General features: G+C 34.7%; 1 protein-coding gene across 3 annotated transcripts in view; it reads right to left on the bottom strand.

Moving 5' to 3' along the window:
* The window catches only part of FANCM (FA complementation group M), a 48,408-nt gene that overhangs the window by 8,787 nt on the left and 11,646 nt on the right, over nucleotides 1-27,975 (bottom strand). Inside the window, exons 6-18 of one of the 3 annotated variants that reach the window (XM_033109586.1) lie at nucleotides 27,073-27,205; nucleotides 26,647-26,748; nucleotides 26,003-26,083; nucleotides 23,344-23,528; nucleotides 18,523-18,729; nucleotides 16,863-17,076; nucleotides 13,203-13,360; nucleotides 12,146-12,301; nucleotides 8,657-10,559; nucleotides 3,947-4,038; nucleotides 3,775-3,843; nucleotides 2,829-2,957; nucleotides 1,914-2,070 (exon numbers count right to left, since the gene is read on the bottom strand). In XM_033109586.1, coding sequence (XP_032965477.1) covers nucleotides 1,914-2,070; nucleotides 2,829-2,957; nucleotides 3,775-3,843; nucleotides 3,947-4,038; nucleotides 8,657-10,559; nucleotides 12,146-12,301; nucleotides 13,203-13,360; nucleotides 16,863-17,076; nucleotides 18,523-18,729; nucleotides 23,344-23,528; nucleotides 26,003-26,083; nucleotides 26,647-26,748; nucleotides 27,073-27,205 — 3,586 coding nt within the window. The remainder of the gene's footprint in view (nucleotides 1-1,913; nucleotides 2,071-2,828; nucleotides 2,958-3,774; nucleotides 3,844-3,946; nucleotides 4,039-8,656; nucleotides 10,560-12,145; nucleotides 12,302-13,202; nucleotides 13,361-16,862; nucleotides 17,077-18,522; nucleotides 18,730-23,343; nucleotides 23,529-26,002; nucleotides 26,084-26,646; nucleotides 26,749-27,072; nucleotides 27,206-27,975) is intronic. The other 2 variants (XM_033109587.1, XM_033109588.1) reach the window with 2 other exon arrangements.

Genomic DNA, 27,975 nt, shown 5'->3' with positions numbered 1-27,975 from the left:
ATTTCCTTTATCTTCATTCCATAGCTAGCTTCAACTATTAGATAGCCTCCTGACCTAACTATCCAATTGCTCCTCATGCTAAATCCCTACGAAGTTAGTGAGATCCTTACTTGCCATTCAGTGTTTAGAAGGATGCAGAATTAGGTATGAAGTACATACAGTAAAATCTGTCCTCTCTAGGGCACAGTTCTTGACAAATGCATAGTTCTGGCAACCACTAACCTATTTGCTGTCCCTATAGCTTTACTTTTCCAGAATGTCGTGTAAATCAAAGTATACAGGATGTAAACTTTTGAATCTGGCTTTTTTCACTAAGCATAATTCATGTGACATTTACATGCCTATCAATTTTTAAAGCTATAACAAAGAGTACATAAGAAATGAAACATGAAAAAAAATGTGAATTTTGAGGTTAAAAAAAAAACCTTTGAAAACCTATATACTTCAAACATATTATGCCTAAAATGGAGTTTCAGATCTCCTTACTCTCCATCCCAACTGCTCCACCTGCAGCCTTTCTGTTGCTCACGCCCACTGACGCCTCTTTCTCTCTAATTCATCAGAAATCCTGTCAGCTGTACATACCGACAATCCAATCTTGGTCACCCTCTCACCGCTACCACCTTGGTAGAAACCATGATAATTCCTTGATTAGATGACTGCAATAGCTTCCTACATGGTGTCTTCTTCCACCTTTGCTCCCCTGTGGTCCATTCCCAACACAGAAGCTACAGTGAGACTATTAAGTAGGTCAGGTCATGAGCTTGCTGCTCATTACCTCTCTGGTCTCACTTTCTACCACTCCCCCTCTCCCTCATTCCATTCCAGCCACAATGCTGTTCCGGGAACGTGTCAGGCACACTCCCACCTCAGGGCCTTTACACCCCCTCTCGTCTGCATCAACAGTCTCCTACCAAACCTGCAAACCTGCAAAAGCCACTTGTTAATGAGCATCGCAGGCATAATACTAAGACACCTTATTCTGCAAATCGTATCAGCATCAATGACAGCACTGAAAACTGTGTGTTTAAGACCTTTGTTCTTTAAAGTCATGAACCTTGGGAAACTTTGCTGTCTTAAATAATATCAAGAACTGCAAGAGCAGAGTAAGTGTCAAGACCTGTAAAGATCAGAACACTGAAGAGCCCACTAGAATCTTTCCTATTTCTATTTCAGCCGATCTGAGTCATCTTCTCTCAAAGATGTGTTAAGATCTGCTCAAGCACTGTTTGGAGACACTGTTTACCAAAAGTAGATCTCTGTTACTCGGCAAATTTAATAAATTTAGCTTTCTGTCCCAGCTGGTTTTAACAATGCACAGTGCTAAACTTCTCATCTCTTTCTGCAGTTTGATCAGTGTCATCTTCTTAATAAGGAGTGCCCTTAAATACCTTCTATAAAACTGCAGCTTGTCCGTTTTTTAATCCTCCTACCCCCGACACTACAAATCCTCATCTTACTCAATTTTTTCATTTTCCTATACATTTTTCATCTTATAATATACTAAATAATGTAGTTATCATATGTATTGTTTGTCTCCTTCCATTCAAATGTAAGCTTCATAAGGGCAGGGGTTTTTGTCCATTTTGCTCACTGATACAGCTTCTCAAGAACTTTACATAGTACTAGGCATATAGTAGGAACTAAATAACTTGTTAAATGGACATTTGGTACTGAGTCAGCCTGGTTGTTCTTGGGAGATATAATCAAATTAGCAGAAGCCTATAAACAACCAAGTCTAAAATAGAGCAAATATGCCAGAATTTGAATGAAAATGACCAAATATTTCACACATACCAAATTTAATTCCCTTTAAAGTCAAGGTTCTTTGAAAAGTGACTAAAATATTTAGATATAACCACATTAAAAAAACCTGAAAATTAAGGAAAAAGAAGCATCATTATATCATTTACCATCTATGGCCTGTGAAAGTTGAGTCTTATCATTTAAGAAATCAAGTAATGAGGAATCTTTTTCATTTTCTGACTCATCATTTTCATCTGATGACACACAGTCGGCATCTTCTTGGGAAAGTTCTGCTTCATCGTGTAAAAACTTCCTAGCTACAAGCTAAGACAAATTAGAAAACGAGAAGATAACCGTTAAGAAAATCATTTACTTAAATAATTGGAAACAGTTCTGGAAAATAGATTTCTTGCCAATGCTTTAAAGACAAAAAATAAAAATAGAAAACTATAAGAACTGATAAAAGTACTATGCCTATTTAAGTTTCTTCTCATAATTCTTATAAGTAAAATAAAGTACAAGTCAGCTTGTTAGCTTGTGGTCAGCTTGTGGAATGTTTTTTATTCTTTCTTTTTTTTTTTTAATAAGCATAAAGTCACCTGAGTCTTCCGGCTATTTTAATTTTTGCCAGAAAAATACTGCACCACAAAAGGACTGATCAGAAAAAGGTACTGAGAATTTTTTTCCAGGGATTTGAATATTGGATAGAGATAAGAAAAATAATACAATGATTGTAAAAGCAAATATTCTAAAACTCAGATTTCTGTCTCTATATATTCTTCAATTTGAATCTTAAATTCTCAATACACCAAAATGTCTTTATTCAGAATAACACAACACTGCCAGATAGTTTCAAAACACAAAAAGAAAGAAAAATACCACATCTTGAGATTATAATTCCAGTAAATTATAAAAAAAGCAAAATTAGGGTAAAAATATTTTTTAATTTTGGGATTTTTTTTTCTATAAAGAAATTATAGAGAGAAATCTACTTCTATGTAAAATCTAATGTTCTTCACTAATTAAATGAGTATATAGGATATACACAATATATATAGAAATAAAAACTAAAAAAAGTTTACCTTTAGGTGACTCTGTCTCTTTTGGATTTTGATGCCTCTTTTGGAATTCCTGTTATGACCTTTGAAGTCTTCTAATTGTGGATGTTGTTTGTGAAAATTCTCACTCTCATCACTAGATGATAATTCTAACTATAATAATTTAATAAAATTATTGCATAAGAAAATATAATTGGATTATTGCATCTTAATGTATTGCTCTAGGGTTGTTGCTTTTATTTTCGTTTTTTTTAAAGTATTTTCTTGTTAAAAAAATAAAATGCTCTCACAACTTAGATATGTTACAAATACATAATAATTAATAATTGAAAAGTTAGGTAATAATAAATACTAATATACTAAATTAGGTAATAGAAGTAATACTAGTATAGTATTCATTCAATTTAGTATTACATCAAATGTATTTAATGAAAACTTATATTTTTAATTTAACTGTTTCCTTTAGAAGATCCCGAAGGGCTTCACAAAATATAATTAAGTCTGTAAATATAGGTATCAAAATCAGTCCAAGCATACAGGAGCCCTGTCTAACCAAGAAACCAACATAACAATAACAAATTTGGACTAGGAGGCCTATCACTATATCTTTTACAGAATAATATAAAACCAATCAAAAGAATCAAAGGAAGTTTATCAAAATAATTTCAATTAATAGAAATAATTTTAAAGTGGATTAATCATTAGCATTATCAATATTTTAATTCACATCTGGTAAGTCAATCAGACATTCTAGTTAAGGTAGCAAGTTGAAGTAATTTTTATTGTTTTATATGCGTATACAAATATGGACTGACTGCCTTTTTAATTAACAGGATTTACTATCTACTTTTCTATTAACTCTATATCTGTAAGGTCAAATACACCTTCATTCACCCATACACATATTTTTCTTACAATATTTATTCCAAAAGAATTTGAATTACTATACATTATCTGTGTATGCACTTACTTTCTTTGGAGGACCCCTGCGCTTTTTTACAGCATGAAGCGGAGAATCAACTTCACTATTTTTCTGATCCTAATAAAGTAGATAAATAAAGTAAAAGGTTGAAAAAAAAAGACATAAGGACAAATAAAAAGCCTTTACATGATCACACTATTGTGATCACTGAATGACTCACCTCCGGGGATTCTAAAACATTTCCTTTCGTTTTTTTCCTTTTTCTTCGGAAAATCTCATCATCTTCACTTTCACTGCTTGTTAATTGTTCATCTAAATTTATTTAAAAATAATAAATCTGGTCAATAGGTTTAAGTTTATCCAACCACAACTATTTTATTGATGAGTACAGTAAGAATTGTTTCTGTCAATCTCAACGTTTATTCACTCTCAAAAAAGACAGTTTTTCAGAAGTTCAGCCAAAAAATCAGCACGGGAAGAGACAGAAAAATAAAACAGTGCCAGTGAGAAAATTAAGAGATGATAACTTTTACTAATAAACACATACTTGACTCAGGTTCAATTTTACAAGTTAAATGAAAAGAGGCCAGAAGAGTATAAAATGTAATTTTATTAGTTAGTGGTGCTAGAATTCATCTCTAAAAACTAGTCTTTCTGCCCTTTGTGTCTTGTTCTCTTTCTACTTGGAGGAGTTAAAGAATGATAATGCAGGATGCAAAACAATATATAGATTATTTGTATGTACGTATGTATATATACGTACATATACATCTGTGTTTGTGCACAGGCATAAAATAAAAATTGGTAAAATATTCACTAAAATATTGTAACTAGAACACACGTGGGGGGTGAAAGAATGCTAAAAACAAAACTCTCATGGATGAAATCAAATGCTTCAAATATTCAGGTATTTAAACAAAGCTCTATTTCTGAACTTCCATAAAATTTTGATTAAAGATACCTCTTTGTCTTTATGAAAACTTCTGTGAGAACCTTGTGCTTTTTATAAGATATGTACATAAATTCTTTGATGCACCTCCTTGCAAAAGGTGAATCAGAATTCCTCTCCCCTTAAGTATGGGACTTGCTTCTAAGAAAAGAACATAATGCAAGTCAAGGTACGTTTACTTCAGAGTGCAGGTTATAAGTCATTTTGACCTCATCCTTGTTCTCTCATATTACTCCCTCTGGAGGAATCGAGATGCTATATTGTAAGGCTATAAGAAGCAACCCTGTGGAGAGCCCAATGTGGCAAGAAACCAAGGCCTCCTATCAATAGTAATGTGATCCTGCAAGCTGACTCAAGCCTTCAGATAACTCCAGCCCTGGCCAACACTCTGATTGCAACTTCATGAAACATCCTAAGCCAAACCACTCAGCTAAGCCACTCTTGAATTCCTGGTCCACGGAAACTGTGAAATAATACATGTTTGTAATTTTAAGCCATTATTTTGGGGGTAATTTGTTAATGCAGCAATAGATAAATAATACAGAATTTGGTACCTAGAAATAGGGAATTGCCATACCAAAAACCGACACTGTGGAAGGAGCTTTAGAACTAGATTGGGGACACAAGCTGTAAGGATTTTTGTGTAGAGTTTTAATGAAAGGTTAAAGAGACTCAAAGGAATTGTCTGTAGGAACAATTTCTAGGAAGATTAATGGTCATTAAGGAGGCTATGAGTGAGAAATTAAAGAAAATCTTATTAGAAATCGTAGGAAAGAGAATCCTTTATGTAGTGCCAGAAAGTTCAGCAACATTGCAGGAAAGGAGGAAATGTACCTGATGAATGAGGTGATCTAGCTAAGGGGATTTCTAGATAAAATGTTTAAGGTGTCACTTGTGCTTCTTGCTGTTAACGTAAATTGCAAAAGGAAATAAACTAAATAAAGATCTATTAAATATGAAACAGTAGAGTCTTGTTACTTCTCCAGCTGGTAAACAATGTGAAATTAAGAAATTTTCCAGGGAAAGAGCTAATCTAGAGGACTGCCAGGAAAATACTGTCCAGATGAAGCTGAGGGTGTAATTGTAAATGCTTTAAGACCTCAGAAAGATCAAAGATGGTGCCTCAAAGTACCATTCAGTTAGATAAAGGCCCTCTAAATATTTTAAGGATGTCTCTCACAGATCCTCTCAAATAACGGGCCTTCTAAGAAGATTAAAGAACTATCTCCAGACATCTCGCAGAAGCCCAAGCTAGACAAGGAGTTACCTCTATAAGATTTGTGGGCATGGCTAGTGTCTAATGGAATGAACGCCAATTAGATTCACAAGACTCGCGAGAATTATATGGGAAGAAACACAGCCAGCTACAACTGAAAGGGGCAGACAGGATGAAATGAAATGAGGCCTTTGGATTCTCAAATTTTTACTAAAAGGAAGCAGGCAGAGAAAACTCCACGGTGCTACCAGTTATGAAAAAGGATCAAGCATCCAGGACAAAGCCAAGAACCATGAAGACTTATTCCCAGGCTTGGAGTCCTAATCAAGGGACTTCCAATCTTGGTTCTGCTGGATTTTAGAATTGCTGTGGACCAGAGATTTCCGTGTGCCACCCATCACCCCTCCCCCATTCTGAACACGCCATGTTGAAAGCAGATTCTCCATGCCCAGTCCAGTGTCCAGATGACTGCAACCCCAGATGAAATCTTGATTGTAACCTCATGAAAAATCCTAAGCCAGAACAACCCAGTTAAACAACTCTTGAATTTCTAAACTACAGAAAGTGTGAGATTTATGTTTGTTATTTTAAGCCGTTAAGTTTTGTTTGGGGAATAATTTGTTACACAGCAATAAATAACTGACACAAATTAATACAGTAAATTTCTCCTCACACTCTGTGTCAATAAAACATCTTAAATAAATCCTTTTTGTAGATGGCATTGTATAATCCAACCAATTTTTCTTTTTTCATTACCTTCTAAGGAAGTTAGAATTCAATGCAGGGCTCAGCCACAGTAACCACCTGATTCCAGGAGGGTTTCCTTTTAACTGCTTTAGTGGTGTTTTAATGAACTAGTTTGTATACATATAACATGGCAAATGATCGTAAATCCTCTTTCAATTAGGAGGAATAAAAAATACTAAGTAAATATTGTAATAAATAATTCCCGAATATATGTATTCATAATTATGTTGCCCATGGTTAGTAGTTAAATACAATGCTAGAAAACAAGTTTTAATACAAATCTCACACAAAGACAAAAAAATGATTTCATCCAAAAACAGACTTAATATAAAAGTGTTAAAGCAAATATTAAAGGCTCACAGGAAATATACACAAATACATATGTCAGAGTATATCCAAAACTATGCAAAATAGTCAATTTTTAAAAAATTACATATATTTCCAGAACTCACTTTAAACAAGCTTTTATCTTAAGTAAAACATTCATGAATCATGCCCTACATGCTACTGAGAACAGCATAAGAAAAATATTTACAGAAGAAACTCATTTTATCTTACAACTACTGCTTTACACAGCCATAGGAGTAAAATCCCTAAATGGCCTGCTGTAATAATCTATACATAAACCAGAGTTGAGTTCTATAACAGGATTTAAAAGACACTTAAATCACTTTATTATCAAACATCTATCGCTATATTTTCTAGTTTTTCTGTAAATTAGATCATAGAAATTCAACTTCTGTGGTTTTGTCTCAGTCCTCCAAACACTCTTATTTCTCAACTGTTTTGCTACATAACCCTCTGCTTTAGACTATCCCACCAAAATCTTACACTTTCCTTCTTAGCCTTTGTTTTCTTCATTTTATAACATCCAAATTCTCTTTATTATTTTCAACAAATCCCTCATCATAAATATTCCTGAGGAGCCAAAATGAAAATCTACATTAAAAAAAAATCCGTATTTCCAATCTAATCCAGTTCAAAATTTTGACATGTTCTGAACCTCCTAAACATCCACTATTGTTGCTACGCAGCAGCCCACCCGTCTGTCTCCTCGTACCTGCCCCTAAAGAAAGGAGAGCCTGTGAGAGGGATCCTTTCAGGAACTTTGCTTCACCTTTGCGCTTGCACCTTATGTCTCCCTGTTTGGTCCCAGAAAGATGGCTGGTCAGCCAATGACGGGTAAGATTCCCCATGGAGGGAACAACCCAAGCCAGGCGGAGCCACGTGTGGACCAATAGGAGAACCCATGGGGTTGACAGAGGTGGGCACAGCCCCCCACCTTCCCCAAGCTAAGGAGAGCCTCTGCCTCTGTGGCTGCATTCCTTCCCACAACCTGCAGGGGAACAGATTCAATGATATGCTTGCCATCTATTCATATGCATAAAGGTTTTGTCCCTTGGGGAAGTACACTCATCCCGAGACTTACGGTTCTGCTGCCTGCAGGCAAGGGTGATTGGCTTAAATCAGTTTCCTATTATGATGGATGGGATTCACAGATCTTGAGATTGACAAGCTTTATCTCCTTTACTTCCTCACCTAAGTAATAAAACCTATGCGTAGGCCCAATTCAGGGCCCAGTCCTTGAGGCTGGAGACCCTTGGCCCCGCTTGCACTCTATTCATGGCTACTGTCTTTTCTTAACCCTGCACCACCCTCTTCTCTCCCCACAACCCTCATGGCAAGGGACGTGACACACTGTCTTATTATTCCTTTAGTAGTTATTTACACATTTTACTAGTATCTTTTCAAATGTGTATATCACACAATGGTTTGTTTCACAATCAAGGCCTATGGCCAAATCTTACACTTCTATTCACAGTATTAATACCTTTCCCTTGGGTGCATGCCACAAATATTTATGTAGATAAAATAAATCGTATGTCAGTAAGCATCCACTTAAGATATAATACATTATCTAATTAAATACATCACATACTGAGAAATTACATTTTGAAACATTACAGGTTACCTAATTATTCTAGAAAGATTAATGTTTTATAAAGATGAAATCTTACCTTCAGCAGAATAACAGACTTGACGCAGACTGATTTGTTCCCTGCTTTTAGCCCTTTCTATACAAAGTCCTGAATCATCAAAAGTGGAATTCAACGTTTCTTTGAAACTTTGTAGATTTATTTTTCCTTTATTAGAATTTGGCGTCCTAGGCATTTTTCTCTGTTTTGAAAATGAGTTCAATGTGTTTGATTTAGAAAGTGGTGTACTCATAACTTTTTCTCCTACTGGGAAAGCAAACTGAGAATAAACAGGAGACATAAATTGTTTATTTTTTGCTGTACTCAATGAAAAACGTGCAGAAGTTGGGCTCCGCTTATCTTCACTTGATGAGACAGTAATGGTTCTATTTATAGAACTATCAACATGATCCCTTGATATTACTGGTTGATTTGAAACATAATTTGCAACATTCATCTCCTTACTGTCCAAATACCTTCCAGATAAACCACCTAAAAATTTATTCTTATTTGTATCTGATGCATTTTCCAATACTTCATCCTCAGAATCTGGACTACAAAATCCTAAATCAAAGGTAACAGAAAATAAATCCTTAGAGTAGTCAAAAACATATTCATCATTCTTCAGTTTTTCCTCACGTACACCTGTCATATCTTCATGAGATTTCCAACTATTAGTACCGTAGATAATTTGATCTTGGGGTTCAGAGTTGTCTAACAAAAGTTCATCAGAAATTAAGAACTGAGAGACCAATGTCATTTCGCCTGTATCAGTTTTGTCTGACATACATACAGATTTGCATTTACTGTTTGAGGGAGAAAGGCTTACATCATTAAACTCTGTGTTAACATCTTCAAATAGTAGTAAACTCTCATCCTGATCAGTGAACAATATTGGGAGGCCATTGTTATCAGCACAATTGTTTTCTTCAGCAAAACACTTAGGAGAGCCTGTGTTTATTTGAGTATGATTTTTAGATACTAAATTTTCATTTTTAATATCTTTAGGTACTTTATCGTCATAGCCAGAGAAGCTTGGCTCATCAGAAACCTTATCATTAGTTGCACCATAAAGGCAGTTTTTTTCAGGAGGATGATTAATAAATTTAAGTGAATTCACTTCTAAATTCTGTTGAGAATTTACAGCTGAATGTGACGTTAAACAGGTAGATTTATCATTTTGTAAATACTCTCTGTAAGGTAGGCAAAGCACATTTTCAAGTGCAGAACCCTTGACAATTTCATATTCCAAATCTGCGAGTCCACTGAGAGGTGGAGGAGAATGAGATAAAAATCTCTCTACGTTAGCAAGTACCTCTTTTGTTAAGGAATAACAATTATAAAATTGGTCATCTCTTCTAGCTATACAAAGCTCTTCCTCAAATGGAAGAAACAAACTTGATAAACCAGATTTCTCATCACTGAAACTGTTATAACCAGAATCTGAAAAATTCCCAGCAAATGAACTAGCAGATTTATTTGTAAACTGACATTTTGTTAATAATCCACATGGCTGGTTAATATTTTCACTGACAGCACAGGCGGCAGCAACTTCATCTGTATCTGATGCCCTTTTATCATTTAGGTCGACCTGAAAAATATTTTCGGCAGCTGAACTGCCACCAGTATCTACAGAATCCATAACAACATCATTTTCTTTTTTAGGTCGATCTTTTCTCAGTTCTTTAGGAGCATTTTTCCTTAGAGAAACAATTTTAGTAGGTTTAATATGAGTTTGTTGGAAAATTTCAGCACATTCATCATCAGATTCTGTCACTGAGAACGAACTGGCTTCATTTGTATTCTTTGTAAATGAAGATTTCTTGTTACTACTAAAGATACCATTGGCAAGAAGATTGTATTTGTTCCTGGGAGCACTAAATGTTGAGCTAACATCTTCCATTTTTAAATAAGGTTTAATTTCCAATTCATAGCTGCATTCTCCCTAGAAAGAAGGAAAGTGAAAGAGTCACAGAAAAATAAAACAAAACAAAAAAGCCAATTCTAACAGATGAGTTTTACTCTGTTAAACTAGTTTCTAAACAATATTACATTATTCAAAAGATTTTCTTTTACCTTAAAAATTATTCTGATAAATCAAACAAATTATACATATTACTACTATGAAATTATGATAAATTTCTTTAATCAGTTAATATTTTTGTATCCCCAGTGCTTAATACATGGAAGACCCATAACTACTTGTAGAAAGAACAAATTTAATGAATACAGAAAATAAAATTATGAACACTAAGTTTTTTGACTTCTAACATTTAAACAATTACTCTAATTTCCTAAAAACAAATAATTAAGACATTAACACATATATAAATGAAAAACACACATACATACATTGAATTTACTCTCTTGATGAAGTTAAACTAAGAACAGCTTTTAAACATCTGAAATAATGGTAGTACCTGTACGTCTACTAGGCTTTAAGCTAGAATATACTATTTTTAACAAATTTCCCAACCAAGAACTCTTACAGTGAATTTCTAAGTCTTACTTATCTCTACATTTAAAACTACAGTCCCCACCACTCCTAGCTCATCCTTCCCTCTTCCCCATGAATGCTACTTTAGTCAGGATCCCTCGACTATTCAGGGACTTAAGCAGTTAACGTTCCACTTTTTGAATAATAAATACAATAAATATTAATGTGAGAATGTCTCTCTCCCTGGTAGTCTATATGCTCCCCACCGACAGAATATTTTATCTGGCTTCTTCACTGATGTAGCCATAGGGCCTGATACAAAGAATGACCTATGGAGGGCACTAAGTAAGCATGTATATGTTAATTTGATGGCACAAGTTTTGCTAGGATTCACCACTAATTTCTTTATCTACATGCATTCATGAACAATAATTAGTAATAAAAAAAGCAGCTACAATCTACTGAGTACTTACTATATCACTAGTCTAAGTGCTTTACACGTATTAAGTCATTTAATCCTCATAACAATCCTATGAAGGAGGTATTATCATTATCCCCATTTTACAGATGAAACTGAGCACAAAGAGATAAAGTACTTTACAGATGCACAAGAGGTAGTGTTAGAATCTAACCCAGGCATTTTGGATTTCACTCTTATAGGCTCATCACATTCTGACTCTCTCAAGGAATAATCAAGAACTGCACAAGGAATCAATAATTCTCTAACCTACCACAGGATATAAGAGACATACCAAATGACCTATGTGAAGGAGACTATTTCAATAAATCCCATCTAACAAGAATCCTAAATTAGCTTTACAAACAGTTTATATCAGTCATTAAGTATATTAAAATTTAACTCTGGTCCATCAATATTTACAGATGATGTTCTTCTACTTAAGTCTACTTCTAAGGCAGAAAACTGGATCCTTATTGAGATCACAAGGAGCTATATAGAAAAACAAAATATCTAGCTATAATTATTTATAATAAATACTTGTTTATTATAATGACTTCAAATTAAGAAGAAAAAAGATTAAGTATTCTAGTTTCAACCATCATGCCAGCAAGAGAAAGTTACAATAAAACCCAACCTCTTCATGTCTTATTTCTTCTATCATCTGCATAATGCTTATAAAATGATGACATCGATCTGAATGGTCAACTTGATATGTAGGAAAAGGACGATCCTGCCACAGTCGCCACTCAGAGAGAGAGAGTTGACGCATTCCAATGGTTGCTTCTTGAGTCTTGATGAATGATTTTAAAAATAATAAAAATGATAAGAACACACATACTCAGATTTCACAAACTGATTAAAAAAAAAACACTTAATACATAGGTAATCAGTCTAACATAAATTTGAATTCATTTATATACTTTCAAATAAATTCTCAGGAGAAAAAAGAAAATAATTTCACACAGTGCAAAGTTGCCCTTTAAATACATCTTTAAATAAATGTAATTTAATGCTTAAATGAGTTACTACTTGACTATATTCCTGTTTATATAGTTCCATGTTAAGAGCAAATATTTAAGAAAATGTATGGTTTCAAAACTACTATTTTGCTAGATTTATATCCCATAATCTAATAATGAGGCATTCATAATCTCTCAGTAATACTAATCCCAATTCTTCATGCCTCTCTTTCCCTGTTAGTGAATAAAACACAAATTCTGAATAGCCATATATTTCAAGTATAACAGACCTCTAAAACGAATTTTTCCTGAGGTTATTCTCCAGCTCTTTAGACAGATAAGTCACTTTAACACATTCTCTTGACTTTTATTAAGTTCATCAATAATTTGTTCATAAAACAAAATAACATCCACGTTAAAGTTTTACTACAATTTCAAAATGAAAATAAAAACCAAAGATGCTCATGACAGCGTAATTTTATGTTAGTTAATATATTGAAAAGAATTCCAAAACACAACAGGGAAACAATCAAACTATGGTATACTCCAGAGTAACACATCATGTAAATTATGCCTACATATAAATGTTCATATGGTAGAAAGTAATGAAGAAAAAGCAGAATTTATGTAAATATATTAGTCATGTAAAGATACATATACAATAAAGAATATAAGAAAAGTAGAAGTTTTGCAAACTTAGAGTTTAATATTCTGAAAACATGTTCGACTTACTGGCCTGTTTTCCTCACTTTGTAAAGACAGAAACTGAACTTGAGGCAATGTTATTTCCTTAATTTCATCACTGTCTCTTAATCTGTAAAGTCTGTTCCATAATTTAAATTCTTCTTCTGATAAGAACCAATCTTTTTTTGAATTACTTTGCCTCATTCCTACAAATGGAATAGTAATTGAAAGGTGGTTAAAAACTCTGCTAGGCAAACACAAAATATACAACATCAACTGTCTGTCTACCCATCTCTGCTAAATCACTGACTCTATTCCTTAAAACTAGTATTCTTCATATAATCACTCTGGTAATCACTTCCTGCTTATACATATCTCCTAAACGTCTCTCACCTCTTTTGAAAGTACTATGTAGTGCACCCTTCTGTCTAGGAGCTAACTTTTGGTAATGATTTCATTAACAGAACAGAGCCAGGTAGCTAGGCCCTCAGTCCTGGCCATTTTTGGACTCTCTCCATTTCCATGTCTAAGATCCAGCACAGAACAGTCAGATAACTTACAAATAAAAACTAGTACCATGATTCTATCATAACATTATTGGAAAGGCTATCTGAAGCTTGGGGAGGGAGGGAACCCCAAGACGAAAAAGGATTTTTAGCTTAAGTATTAAATATTGAGTCAGTGAGAAACAAATACTTTGGTTCCAGGGAGCATAGTTACTAATGAGTGTTGCTAGCTTAAGAACTATGGAGATTTTGGTGATATCTTGGGGTGTGGGAGGGAGGTCTGAAGGGAGAGGAAAATACCCACTGTTTTAAAAAAATGACATAATAATATACTTTATAAAAAACGTAAACTAACCCTTTTTGATTTCCATAATCTCTATAAAGGAAAACTGCCAAGCTGGAAAGGATAAACATTATAAAGCAGGAACTCTTGTCCGAAACATTTAAGGGCAGGAAAAAAATCAGAAAGACTACTGAATTAGAAACAGGGAACTAGACTATACTATACTATAAGGAGCTTTTGTCAAATAAGAGTTTGAACTAAGTGATCTCTCAGGTCACTTTTAGATCTAACAATCTGAGGCTCTAAGACTTTGAAATAGGAAGGTATTCCACTCTGCTAGTCACTTTAAATAAATTCAGGCCTCTAAGCCCACATGAATTATATACTAATATGCTGATTACATTTACACCCACAATCTTGGCAAGATGAATCACTGACACTTGAAAAACCAGGGAAAAAGGGAAAAAAGTACAGAAAAATGAAGATGAGCTAATGTTATCTCATTTTTTTAAAAAAGGACAGGTTCTGGATTTTTTCTAAAGACATTTGCCATCCTTTCCTAGTAGCATTTTAGAAATAATTATTAAACATATGGTTAATTAACATTTATAAAAATACAGTGATCACTAAGAATAATTTATGCCAAGCCAATCAAGTTTTGATGTTATTAGTTTAACAAATTCTAGAGAATTCCAAATACATACTATCTTATCTTTTTAACCAAAAATTTGGCAAAGTCTTGTTAAAAAATCCTATTAAGTGGATTTGTATTAGGTTTAACAGGCATATCCAAAAAGCGTTGATTAATGGCTCTGAATTAAGGGAAAGAACACATTAAAGTGAGTCCAAAGTCGATGACTCAGAGGGAAAGGACCTTGAAACGTCATGGTATGAAAACCAGAGCAACAAACTTGAGAGGTGCTGTCTTCAAATACGTAAACAACTGCTACATGGGTAACCCAAGGGTCATCACCATTCCTTGTATCTAGAAGACAAAACCAAATCAGTGAGAAAAAGATACAAAGACAGATTTTTCACCATAAGGAAGAACCTTCTATATAGAGCTGATCATCAATGGAATGAACCCTCACAAAGGAATTCAATTTCCTTTACCCGAGACATTCAAGTTGAGGCTGGATATGCATTTCACAAGAAGGCAGCAGAAAGCATTCCTATCTTGACAGGGAATTGGACAAGATGACCCCCAAGGTTCCTCCCAAATCTGAAAATACAATTCCATGATTTTGTGATTCTTTAAAAACCCTTCTTAAAGATTAAGTAAAATTCAAAAGAAAAACTTTTTAGTTTCTCATTTTCATAGTGCTAACATTTCAAGACATTTTCTTGATATCACCAAAATCTCTGTAGTTCTTAAGTTAGCAATACTCATATTATTAATTATGCTCCCTGGCACCAAAGGATTTGTTTCTCACTGGCTCAATATCACCAAGAACTTAGTCTAACTTCACCACTATTTGTTTCCTTTAAAAAAGAAAAAAAAAGAATTTTTCTCCTTTGTGGAAAGGGAAAGAAACCATTCTCTTTCCTTTTTGTTTTTATTTATTTTATTTATTAGTTTCAGGTGTACAAAGCAATGTAATAGACATTTACACCCCACACAAAGTGATTACCCCCAATCTACTACCCGTCTGACATCGTACATAGCTGTTATAATTCCATTGACTATCTTCCCTATGCTGTATTCCACATCCCGTGGCTATACATACATACATATATATATATATACATATACACACACACATAAATACACACATATATATCAGTGATATATATATAAACATCTATATGTTTAATTAATTATAGTTGACATTCAGTATTATTCAACTTCAGCTTCAGGTGTACAGTGCAGTGGTCAGGCATCTACACAGTCTATGAAATGATCCCCCTGATAAGTCCAGTGCCCGTCTGGCACTCTATATCAGGGTGCCAGATCTTTACAACATTATTGATTATAATAATATTAATTGATTATAACATTATTAATCTTTACAACATTATTGATTATATTCCCCATACTGTATTTCATATCCCTGTGACTATATTATGACTACTATTTTGCACTTTCTAATCCCTTCACCTTCTCCCCCATCCCCTTTTTTAGAGCAATTCCAGAGACACTTGATGTTTGTGAATCCTTTCTTTAACCCTTGGGTATGTATGCAGACCTTTGTAAAGGCTAAGCAAACCTTTAGCCAGCTTTCAACCAGAAATGTTTTTTAAGGGTCTAGGAGCAGTCTCTTTGAAATTTAAACATCAAGAAAGATAGTATCCCTATCTCCCAGTCACCAGGGGAGTTTGGCTTAGGTTCCTTTCTCTGAGCTGTCACTATATGCTTGTCATAGAAATAAGAGAAGTTTTATTATTTCATTGGATGAAGGCAACTAACTATTAATAACAGAAATGCCTACCTCAATAACCAGGTGAATTTGGGATGAACTATCAAAGAATGTATAGCAAACCGTGCTGTCCTCATATGAGGACAAGTTGCTGTTAATCTTGAGAATATGTATATAAAGGATTTTAAGTGTTCAGGGTAATGAATGGGGTAGAATTTCTTTCTGTCTTTGTATTAATCTTAGTGGACTGCCTGGAGTACACACACTATAATCTGGTTTAATGCTTATTCCATAATAAAACTGTTTTCTTTCTTTTCTACATTTTGTCAAGAGGATTCTCTGGGTCGGTAGGATATATTTTAATTTTTCCATCACTGAGTTTCTATTGGTCTGTATTGCCAGTGTCTCTTTCCCTTTACCACATATCCTTTCCTTTCCAAAGACAATATCCATAACATCCTAGAATGCACACTAAGTTTCTCAAAGAAGAAATATATCAATATATGATCTGTGAACCAAAAGGAAATATATGCATGTTTCAAACACAAAATTTTTTATTTACCATTCCTATAGGAAAAGGTAGACGACTTACGCTGCAAGTTCCGAGAAGGCTTCTCTGGTTCATAGTCACCATGTGTGATGAACATTCTGTGTAATTCTGGATTGATTCCATCAGGAACCATTCGTGGACTTCCTTGGTAAAAATGAAGGACCTGCCTGCTCCCTGAAATAGCTTTATAAATACTTCTTTTGTTGGACTGACTTTGATTATAAGTCTGCAAAAACAAATAAATGTCAAATTATATTATTTCTATAATAATCACTTAGCCACAACAAGCAATTATATTAGTTTGGGTTTATTCTAAACAGTAAATTAAACTCTGATGCACTTAAATACTTAGGGAATAGAATATCTGTTGTCTTGAATTTGAAGCCGGTTCAATTAACTCTTATTGAAAATCATTTCAAAATCTATTATTATAAAAGCCTACCTTAGTAACTATATTTTATAAAGGAAATCTATCTTTTATTTAGTATCTTGCTGTTTTTAAATAAGGCTGATATTTATATAAGAGTATAAATTGCTTTTTAAAATACTATTCCTTTATTTCAGCTTCTTACTTCATCTCGCTACACTTCAGTTTTCTTCACTGTACACAAGAAAAGCATTATTCCCCTTATGGGATTGTTGACAAGACTAAATGAAGTAATGCATCTGAAGCACTTAGAGCACTGCCCAGCACAGAGATAAAGGTGGGCATTATAGTCCTTTTACAAATAAGAAAACTAACACCTGAATACAGAGCTTAAGTGATTCACCTAGGGTAATCACAATTAGGTAAAATCCAGTCCCACTCATTGATAATACATAGACTTTTACAAGCTGCCAGACATGTCATTTATTGGGGTCATTTTATAGACAACTGGATGTTACATAAAAATATGCAAAAATTACATGAAAAATATTGGGGGGAAATTCATTATTCAAGATTGTTTTTAAAGGGTATATAAACATTTGAAATCAAATTTTGAAAAACTCATCATTAATTAAAAGGTTTTAATGTGAAACTATATATTTGGCTACAGAAACAGTCCCACTGATTTACAAAAGTTAGTCAATACTTCAGTGTAACAAACAGAAAATATTACGTACGGCATCGTATGTAGGAAAGACAGTCACCCAAGACTATAGCAAAGTATGAATATAACTCACATCCCTTATCACTTAGAATAGGCACCAGCAAAGTTTTCCATAAAGGGCCAGAAAGTAAATAATTTAGGCTTTGCAGGCCACATACTATCTCTGGTGCACATTCTTGTTGGTTGGTTAGTTGGTTGGTTGGTTGACTGATTTAAGCACCTCTTCAAAATGGAAAACCACTCTCAACTCACTGTAGTTACTAAACTAAACAGGAAAAACAGACCTTCGAAGCACAGGGAAACAGTAAAACAAAGTAATACACATTGATTTTTTTCATTAAGGTGTATCTAACTTAATACTGAAGTACAAAAATGTGTTTTTATATGGATAAAAATTAGATAACTGAATCCAGTCAAAAATACTCTTCATTACAAAATAATAGTCAGAATCTAATACAAAAAAAAAATATCAACCAATTACCTATAGATTGTTTGGACTTTGAATATTAACAGATTGATACTTGTCTTTGGTCTGTATTTCTCAAAATTTCACTGCTGACATCGTTTCTAAGTCTACTCACACGTTCTTCACGTCCTTCAGCAAGGATCACAACAATCCTGCCTTGACGTTTGCGACCAGTTCTACCCATTCGTTGGATAAGACGAATTGGGCTCTTCTGGGCATCGAAACATATTATAAGATCAACTTCTCCTATATCCAAACCTTCTTCACCAACACAAGTAGAAACCAATGTATTGTAATCACCACTACGAAACTGTTTCACTACCTGAAATCAAAATGATTTAAAAATAACTATATGCAAATGTAAGAGAATTGTAGATCAAAGCAAACCTTTCCCACTGGCCTCAAAATGGTGAAATCAAAATAAAAATAGGCATGCATACTATGGAATAGGAAAAGTGGTAAAACGGCAATTCAAACCCAAAGAAATTGTGGTAAAATGCAAAGGGAAGTCCTAATTCTTTTGCTTTAATAATGGTTGTAATTTCAAAAGGGTTTGCTAAGAATTTCCACAGGAATGAGAAACCTCAGATATTATTTTTAGCATCACTAAAAGGGGCATATAGGGCAGGTAAACGGCCCAGAGCAATTACTGCTATTTATCACATCCTAGACCTAAATTTATTGTTAGGTGTATCTAAAGTAAAAACCATTTATTACTCCTAGAATTTGTGGATGAAAACAGGCGCTGTAAGAAATCTAACTGAAAGTAACCTCACAGGGTGATTGGATCATGAACTCCTAAATGGGCAGGTTATGGTGGGTAGTCACACCCAAGCCTATAACTTCTTTAGTAAAAGGGTTTATATTTGCCTTAAGCCAGCCCTGTCCTTTGTTTTTGTACACCTCTGAGAGGCCTCTTTTTCAGACCCTCAAGAGAGCATATAATCTTAACTACCCTGTAATCCAATCCCCTACCCTGCTTTCTTCTACCTTCCTGCAATCTTCCCAACTGTCCCTCAATTCAAAATGTAGAAAAGGAATTGCCAAACTCATTCTCCTTAGTATTTGAGATCTTGTTTCGCAGCAGTCGTCAGTTTGGCTCAAATAAACTCATAAAATAAAAATTCTCTACAGGCTTGGATGTCCTTATATCAACAATATGTTCTCATATCCTACCGTTTATACTGTCATTCCAGTGAGGGGTAGCAGAATATGCCACCCAAAAATATGACTGTAAGAGTTGTCGACGTAAAAAACGTCCAAACCCGTAGAGAATTTTTATGAATTTATTTGGGCCAAACTGACGACATGTGCCAGGGAGCAAGCTCTCCATTGTTCCTCTCGCACTCCGTATTTCTCTGCCTATAACCTCCAACACTGGTTATATTCCACTTTGCACCTAGTCTGAGCCTGTACCCATGCAGTTGAATATGGCTGGAAGAAAACATGCTAACCAGTTTCACTTTAGACTCATAACCTCCAACCTTGAAAGGCCTTTGGTGCTATCTGAAAATCATTTCACATTTCCCTAATCCATTGACTTTCCCATTCTCCCGGATAACTTTCCTACTCGCTCCTCTCTCATCAAACTTCCAACATTTTCTCCCTATCCTCATTCTCAGCTGGTGACATGACAAAAACTGAATAATCAAAAAAAGCCTACAATGAGGAAAAACTGAGGGTTGCTAGATGGGCGGGAGGGGTGGGGGGTGGGGGGGAGGGTGAGGAGATTGGAGGGCAGTCGGTGACCACAGGATGGCCACGGGTTTGAAAATTAATCTGGGGAACGTAATTTGGTGGTTACCAGAAGGTAAAGGGGTTGGGGGGTGGGGGATGAGGGTGAGGGGGATCAAATGTATGGTGATGGAAGGGGAGCTGACTCTGGGTGGTGAACACACAGTGTGATTTATGGATGATGTGATACAGAATTGCACACCTGAAATCTATGTAATTTTACTAACAATTGTCACCCCAATAAATTAAAAATAAATTAAAAAAAAAAAAAAAGCCTTCCACAAAGTATCACTGCCACATTTACTCACCCACTTGTACCTCTGCCTGTATAGTCTACCTTCCCCCTGGTCGTTTTGACTAAACTAGTTATATTCTTAACTGAGGTCAATCCCTATACTTTTGTATTAGATGCCATCCCTTTCCCTTATCTACTCAAAGATCATTCCAGCAATACTCTTTCTCTCTGCTCTATCATCAATTTTTACTTCTCAACCAATCATTCTTATCAGCATACAAACATACTGTTATATATGCCAACACACACACACAAACAACCGCTTCCACCTTGGCTCTCCTTTACAGCAAAAATCTGTAAGACTTGTATACTTGCTACCTCCAGTTCTTCTGAGTGGCGGCTTATCTCCACCATTCCACTAAAACTGTTCTTTTCAAACTCATTTACCTCCCCTTCTCTTAATCCAAGGGTCAATTCCCAGTTATCATCTTATATGACCTACCAGCAGCATTTCTACATTTAATCACTCTTCCTCATTTGGCCCCAGGATACCCACTTTCCTGGTCTTTCCCATTTCACTAGCCACTTACTCTGATTCCCTAAGGAATCAAAGTCATTGCTATCTCTCAGAACAATGAAGTACCCTAGAGCTCAGTCTTTAGACAGCTTCTCTATCTCCAGTCAATCACTTGGTAATTTCATCCCGTCTCATCTATGATGATGATTCCCAAATATATATTTCCATGAATCCTTGAGCCTATGAGACAAGACTTATACAGAGGGTGCCAAAAAAATGTAAACACATTTTAAGAAAGGAAAAAACTATTAAAATTGTAATACTCAATATATACTGATAACAAAAGATAAATATAAGCCACGTTTGACTTGTGCAATTAAAAGAGGTGCTCAAAATTGTTACCATCAGTGTCCAGACACTTCTGATTACGGCAAACTATTATTTGAGCAACGTTGACCAAAGTGTCCACTTGTATACATTTTTTTGGTACTCCCAGTATATTCAGTATCTCTACTTGATGTTTAAAACAGTGCTATTATTACAGGTTCTGGTTACTATTATTACTGGACAACAAGTACAAAAATTAAAAGTAAGGGTTTAGAAGCTTGACAGTAATTCTGTTTGTTGACTCCAATAATAAAAAATTTGACCATGAACTTTGTTTTCCAGTAATTTTACTTTTCTAGCAATTCATGTTTATTGTAATATTCAAAAGTACCCGTGAAGTATTGGCACGAAATAAACTGGTCTTTCAATTTTATTAACCCTATTTTAATAGTTTGAAAACCACTAATCTCATAGTCAGGCCAGCTGACTTGTCCAAAACTGAGCTCCTGATAGTCTCTCCAAAACCTGCTATGCCTGCAGTCTGACCTACTTTAGTTCACAGCAGCTCTTTTTAGTTGCTCAGGCCAAAACCTTGGAGTCAGTCAGCTTTCACACTCTTTTATCTCACATCCCACTTTAATTTGTCAATAAATCCTGTCAGCTCGACCTTCAAAATATATCCAGAATCCAATCATTTCTCAAAACCTTCCCTGCTAGCACCACAGTACAAGCCACCATCATCTTTAGCTTGAATTATAATGTCTTCCAATTTGTCCTCCTGTTTCCACCCTGAGCCCCCGATAGTTTATTCTTATGACAGAAACCACTGTGATTCTTTTAAAATATACATCAGCCATGACCTTCCTCTGCTCTAAACTCTCCAAGGGCTTCTTCCCATCTCACTCAGAGTAAAAACCACTGTCATTAAGATGGAAATTACCTATAAGGCCCTAAAGAACTGGGCTCTTCACTTCCTCTCTGACTTTATCACAGGTTTCTAAATAAATTAATAATTTAATTTCAGCTATTTGCACTAAAGCTTATTTCAGAATAAAAGTGCTGTTATGAAAGCAATTATACAAAGGAGCAATAAAAAGGGCTGCTATCCTGGCATACATTAAAGTATTATTGACTCAAGTGAGTAAAGGACAAAGTCAATAAAATCAATAATGTTTTTTATGGTACTTGACACACTCAACAAATAATGACACTGGGCAATAATGAAATTGGCCGAAGACCAGGATGGGTACTATGGGTATTTATTTCAAAATGCTCGACGCCCTAACCAAAAATCCACTTTATTTGTCACTTATACATAAATGTTAAGATTAGTAGTAATCACCCACTAGGATGCCCGAACCCTTTAAAGTACTTAAAATCAGAACTGATAGCTTACTAGACTCTTCTGAGTGCAGTGAGGACTGGTATAAAAGATAATTAAAGAACAGGACTCCTCATCTACTAATGTTAACAGAATCAAGAAAGGATCTATCAAAATGAATTAGACATTAAAGATACACCTAATTGACAGTGACTACTCAAGTGCAGGCCTACAGCTAATCAGCAAAAACCTGTATAGTTTATAAAAATCAACATTGTAAAATTTCCCCCCAAAACATATCACAGTACTTAGAAAACTTAAGACCTCTTACACAGAGTATACTGCTACCTTAAACACCACCAGGGTTTCCTCTGACCATATTTTTAAATTAAGATTTTAAAATAACAGAAAAACGAGATAATTGTTTGGAATAAATAACTAAAGTGATTTAAAATAAATAGTAAACATTTATTGAATGCCCTGGAGTACAATTTCATTTAATGCTGATAACTCTATGAAGTATGTTTACAGATACGGAAAAGTGAGGCACAGGAAGTAAAGAAACTTGTAAATGGAAGAATCAGGATTCCAACCCAAGTAGTATGACTCTACAGCCTTTCTGCTTAACAATTACACTTTACATTACTTTAAAAAAAAAAAAAGAAAAGCCTATTTACTTACACGTTTTACTGTAAAACTATCTTTAAGAAGTAGCCAATTGACCAGTGAGTTAAAACAAAAAAGCATAAGTGCAAAGCTAATTAATTTTATTTTTATTTTCATCATCTCCACAAATAATTACCTCCAGTTGCTCCTTCTGGGTAAAACCCTTCATGCTTTTCCCAGAGGCATGGCCGACAAAAGTCATTGCTCTAATAACTGGCTTGTGCTGTAAAAGCATTTCTGCAATTTCTTGAACGCTATCTCGAAATGAAGAGAAGATCATAACTCTGGTCTTGTCACATTTCTTTTCAGAAGTGTTTTGAGCTATATAACAAAAAATATTTAATTACACCCTTTTAAAAAGCATATAGACAACTAGCTCAAAAGACAAACCTGAAACTATACACTAATTTATGATAATTCTTTCAAAAAAATAATTTAAGACATCTTAAACTTTTGCTGGTTTTCCAACCTTTCCTGGTAATTTTAATAACCTTGGCTCCTTATCAGTCATTGGCTGCCATAAAATAAAATCCTAAACAAATCAAATAAAAATGACCTGAATCACTTTTGAACAATCCTTCAGTTCATGTTTGATGCCTGTTATTCCCTTTTACCTTCTAAGTCAGTAGTACAGAAATACAGAGTGCCCACTGACTTCATAAACCTCCCCTTTCCTTTCTGTTCAGTAAAGGCACTGTCTTTATCCAGGCCATGGAATTGTGTCCCCAAATCTATTGACACTTTCAAATTCTCCAACAATAATTGCGGAGTATGCCCTACAGTCAGTCACAGCTCCTCCCAAGATCTCTGTGCTTGGGAGGCAGCAGATGCAGGCGTAAGAATGTGACCTTGAAGGCTGGGTCACTTACTCTCTGGGTGATATGTGGCCGTGGTAGTTATTTTATCTACGCTTTAGTTTCTTCATATCTAAAATGGATTGAGGCGATGATTAAATGAATTAGTAAATGGTATAAATTATGCAGACTCGCACATAACAATTGGCTCATAATTACAAGTTGTGTGGGGCTTTCTGTTATTAGTTTTCTTTTGTGTTTAAGCTTGCTTGGGCCTTTGACAATTCTTCTTCCTTCCATATGACTTGTATTGTATTAACCACTATGTGTGTGCCAGGGACAACACTAAGCATTTTATATATTAACTCTTCAGTCTTCATAACAATCCTAAGGACTAAATGACTTAATACAAAATTAATTCACAATACAGAAGGAAAAAGTAACAGCAGTTGCTGCCGGGAAAATTATTCTAGACAAATCTCCTTTGAGTCTCCATAGCAGCAAGCCTCTGCATCTCACCAACCCCTAAGAGCTACTTGCAGTGCAAAGCGTGTCTCCCACACCAGCCGCAGCCTGCCTGCCTGTCCTCATCCCACTGACACTCCCTTATAGTCATCAGTAACGTCCATGGTGTCAAATTCAATGCACACGTTTGGTTCATTTCACCACACCTCTCAGCAGTATTTATCACAGCCCACTCCTTCCTACTGAAATAGTCTCTTCCCTCAGCTTCTTGGACACTTTCATTTGGCTGGTTACTTTCTTACCCTCCTCTGGGGCTTTTCTTCCTCTGAACCCTAAATGTCACTATTCTTCAGAACTACATTCTGGGCCCTCTCTCGTCTCTAAACTGTATTCCCTGGTGATGCAATCACATCCATTCCTGAAACTTTAAATACCGCCTTTATGCTGACAACAGCAAAATTTGTGTATATGTAAATTGATAAAAATAGCCCAGCGCATTCTTGTGAGATCCAGATTCACTTATCCAGTGCCTACACATCTCCACTTAGATGTATCAAAAGCATCCTGACACATTTGCTCTTTTTTCAGTGTTGTTCTTAATTTTCTCTTTGTTCATATAATCATCCATAAACACACATATCCTCCCATGATTCCTTTTGTTTTTCTCACACCCTATGTCCAAAATCCATGAACAAACACTGTTGGCTCCAACTTCAAAACATATCTAGAATCGAGGACCACTTCTTAGCAACTCCACTACTAAAGCCACCATCATCTTATGATCTTAGACCATTATAATAGCCTCCTAATTGATCAATGTCTACTTTCCACAAAACCACCAGAGTGATCCTTTAAAAATGTAGGTCAGATCTTGTCACTCTGCTGCTCTACATGCCTTTGTAATGGTTTCACAAAGCCCACACATTCATAGATTAAAATCTAAAGTCCTGACTTGGCCAACAAGCCCTAGGTCTGCCCCTGGCTACCTCTCCAACCTTCTCTATACCACTTTTCCCTCAGTACACTACTCCAGTCACATTGCTTTGTTTACTGATCCTTAAATCATACGAAGCACCCGACTGCCTCAGGGCCTTTGAATCTGCTATTCTCTTGGCCTGGAATGATCCTCCCCCAGAAATCCACAAGGCTTGCTCCCTCACTTCCATCCGGTAACAGCTCAAACATCACCCTACAGACAGGCTTCTTTTAATATCCTATAGAACAGCCTCCCTCAGGACTATCTCCTCACCTAGTTCACTTTTTCCACCATCATATATACTCGTACATTATTTTACTATCTGCTTCCCTTATGTTGCCTCAGTCTGACTTTTCTTTTTTACATACCTTACAGTACTCTTAACATTCCTACCATTCCCATTGCCCCATCCTCCCAAATATTCTGAGCTTTTTTATATTCATTATCCAGAGTAATCAAAAGCCCATCTTCTCCATAAGAAATGTTAGCACAAACCAATGTCAGAGTTTTAATTTTTTCAATAACTCTGCCTTGTCTTGAGACTATTAAATATGGCCTACCATTCCATGACTTGAAGTGTTCAACTACAACTTCTTCTAATTTCTTTAATTTTGGATGACTATAGATAAATTCTTTATCTCCTGAAAAAAATTTAAAAAAATAAAAAACATCAAAATAATATTACTGTATTTTTCCACTCAATTACACTAATGTACTGTAATTATCCTTTTCAAAATGAATTTCTTAAAACTTTTTTCTTTTTATTTAAACACTAAGTAGCATCCGAATAGCAAGCACATAAGCCTTACAGTAAATTTTGAATTTTTATAAAAATTTCATTTTGAGAGAGAATCCAAACAGGAAGCAAGAACATAAAGAGGAAAAAAATATTCAGTTAAGCTATAAATCAAGTTTTGGTAGTTCTAAAAATTTTTTTACTATCAGTAACAACTACTAACTTCTGTTATATTATAAACTGTTTGAATATATATTTACCCTGTTATCCCTTTTTATGTTTTACTTATTTATTTATTCCCTTCTATTTATCCCTTTTAGCATTTAATAGATCTACTGCTACAGAAATATCAGTATAGATTGATATGTGCATCAATGAAGCAAAATTTCAAAATTAACTTTGATGAAGAGGAAGCAATATAAAAATTTAAAAGAAAAACAATATCTTTTTGTACAGTAGAAATGCCACCTGCTGATGTACTACGTGTATGTGCAAACAGGCACTCCAGATGATTATAGAGTTTCATGAAGTCCACATTTCGGCTAAGTTCATTTTTTGCCCGAGTCATTCCTTCAGAAATCAAGAAAAGGTTTTCCTTATAAATCAACAGCAAAACTAATCAAATTCATCATGTATTAAAAATAAACATTTAGCAATAAATGCAAAATTTTCACATTTAAACATGAAAACCATCAACTTTTTCCAGTTCCACAGTCACATATGTATTAAGGAATGGCTTGCTTTTTTCCAGAAATTTATAAAAAAAGAAATATGGCCATTTGTTACAAAACTATTTCACTGCTTTTAAAAAACCCAGCTTTTTTAAATAACCCAAACTGTTCAACATTTGTCTTTAGTCAAAATTACATGTCAGTATTTCTTTAAATAATTTACCTTTAGTTCCATCCATAATTCCACAAAGGAAGAAATATAATGATCTCGTTCCCATCTGCTGCAATAATTCATAACCATGATATAAACTAATACAAAGAGCAAACTCTCCCTCGATTTTGCCTTGTTGTACTTCCTAGAAAAAACAAGCATATATCGAATTTAACCAGAGAAAAGAATGAAGACACACGTTCCATGTGGAACTTACTGGTTCTGTTGACTGTCATAGGATGTTGCTATGGAAAGGTGCCAATGTATTTTCCATATAAAATCTGTCCCTTCATATTTTTTTTCTTTAATTCAACAGAAACTTACATTTTAAAGAGAATAAGTGAAAGGGGGGAAATATTTACCATATACTGTTTTTCTTTATAGATAAATTATTAGCAGTATTAGATTCATTTGTCTTTCTAGACTACTTAATAAGCGTCTAGAATGTGTCAAGCACTGAGCTAGACATTTGGGATACAATGGACAATAAGTCAGATATGGGCCTTTCCTCACGAATGTTATGACATCAGGACAAATACTTCATCAGACTGTTTAATACTAACATTTAACACCAACTATGCATGTCATAATAACATCTGACAGCAAGGAGATTGTTACAAGCATGTCATTTGTACAAATCATTTAATCTTAACACCTAGGAGGCAGGTACTATTGTCATGCCCATTTCATAGAGGAAGAAGCTCATACGGGTGATAAATAGTAGAGCCATTATTTGAACCTAGGACACTTGGCCCAGCATCCTTGTGCTTTTAACCACTACTGTAAAGGAAAAGTGAAGTATATACATTTCTTTTCTGGGAGCACACAACAGGTGTATCTATATGATAGTTTTAAAAGAAGGTCAAGGAGAATATATTTTAATTATCTTCCTGTACTAAAGACTATTATTCTATA

The sequence above is a fragment of the Rhinolophus ferrumequinum genome, chromosome 6 (assembly GCF_004115265.2).
Source record: "Rhinolophus ferrumequinum isolate MPI-CBG mRhiFer1 chromosome 6, mRhiFer1_v1.p, whole genome shotgun sequence".
NCBI classification, from domain to species: Eukaryota; Metazoa; Chordata; class Mammalia; order Chiroptera; family Rhinolophidae; genus Rhinolophus; species Rhinolophus ferrumequinum.
Note: the sequence above shows the minus strand (reverse complement) of the source record. Positions and strands in the feature narration are given on the sequence as shown.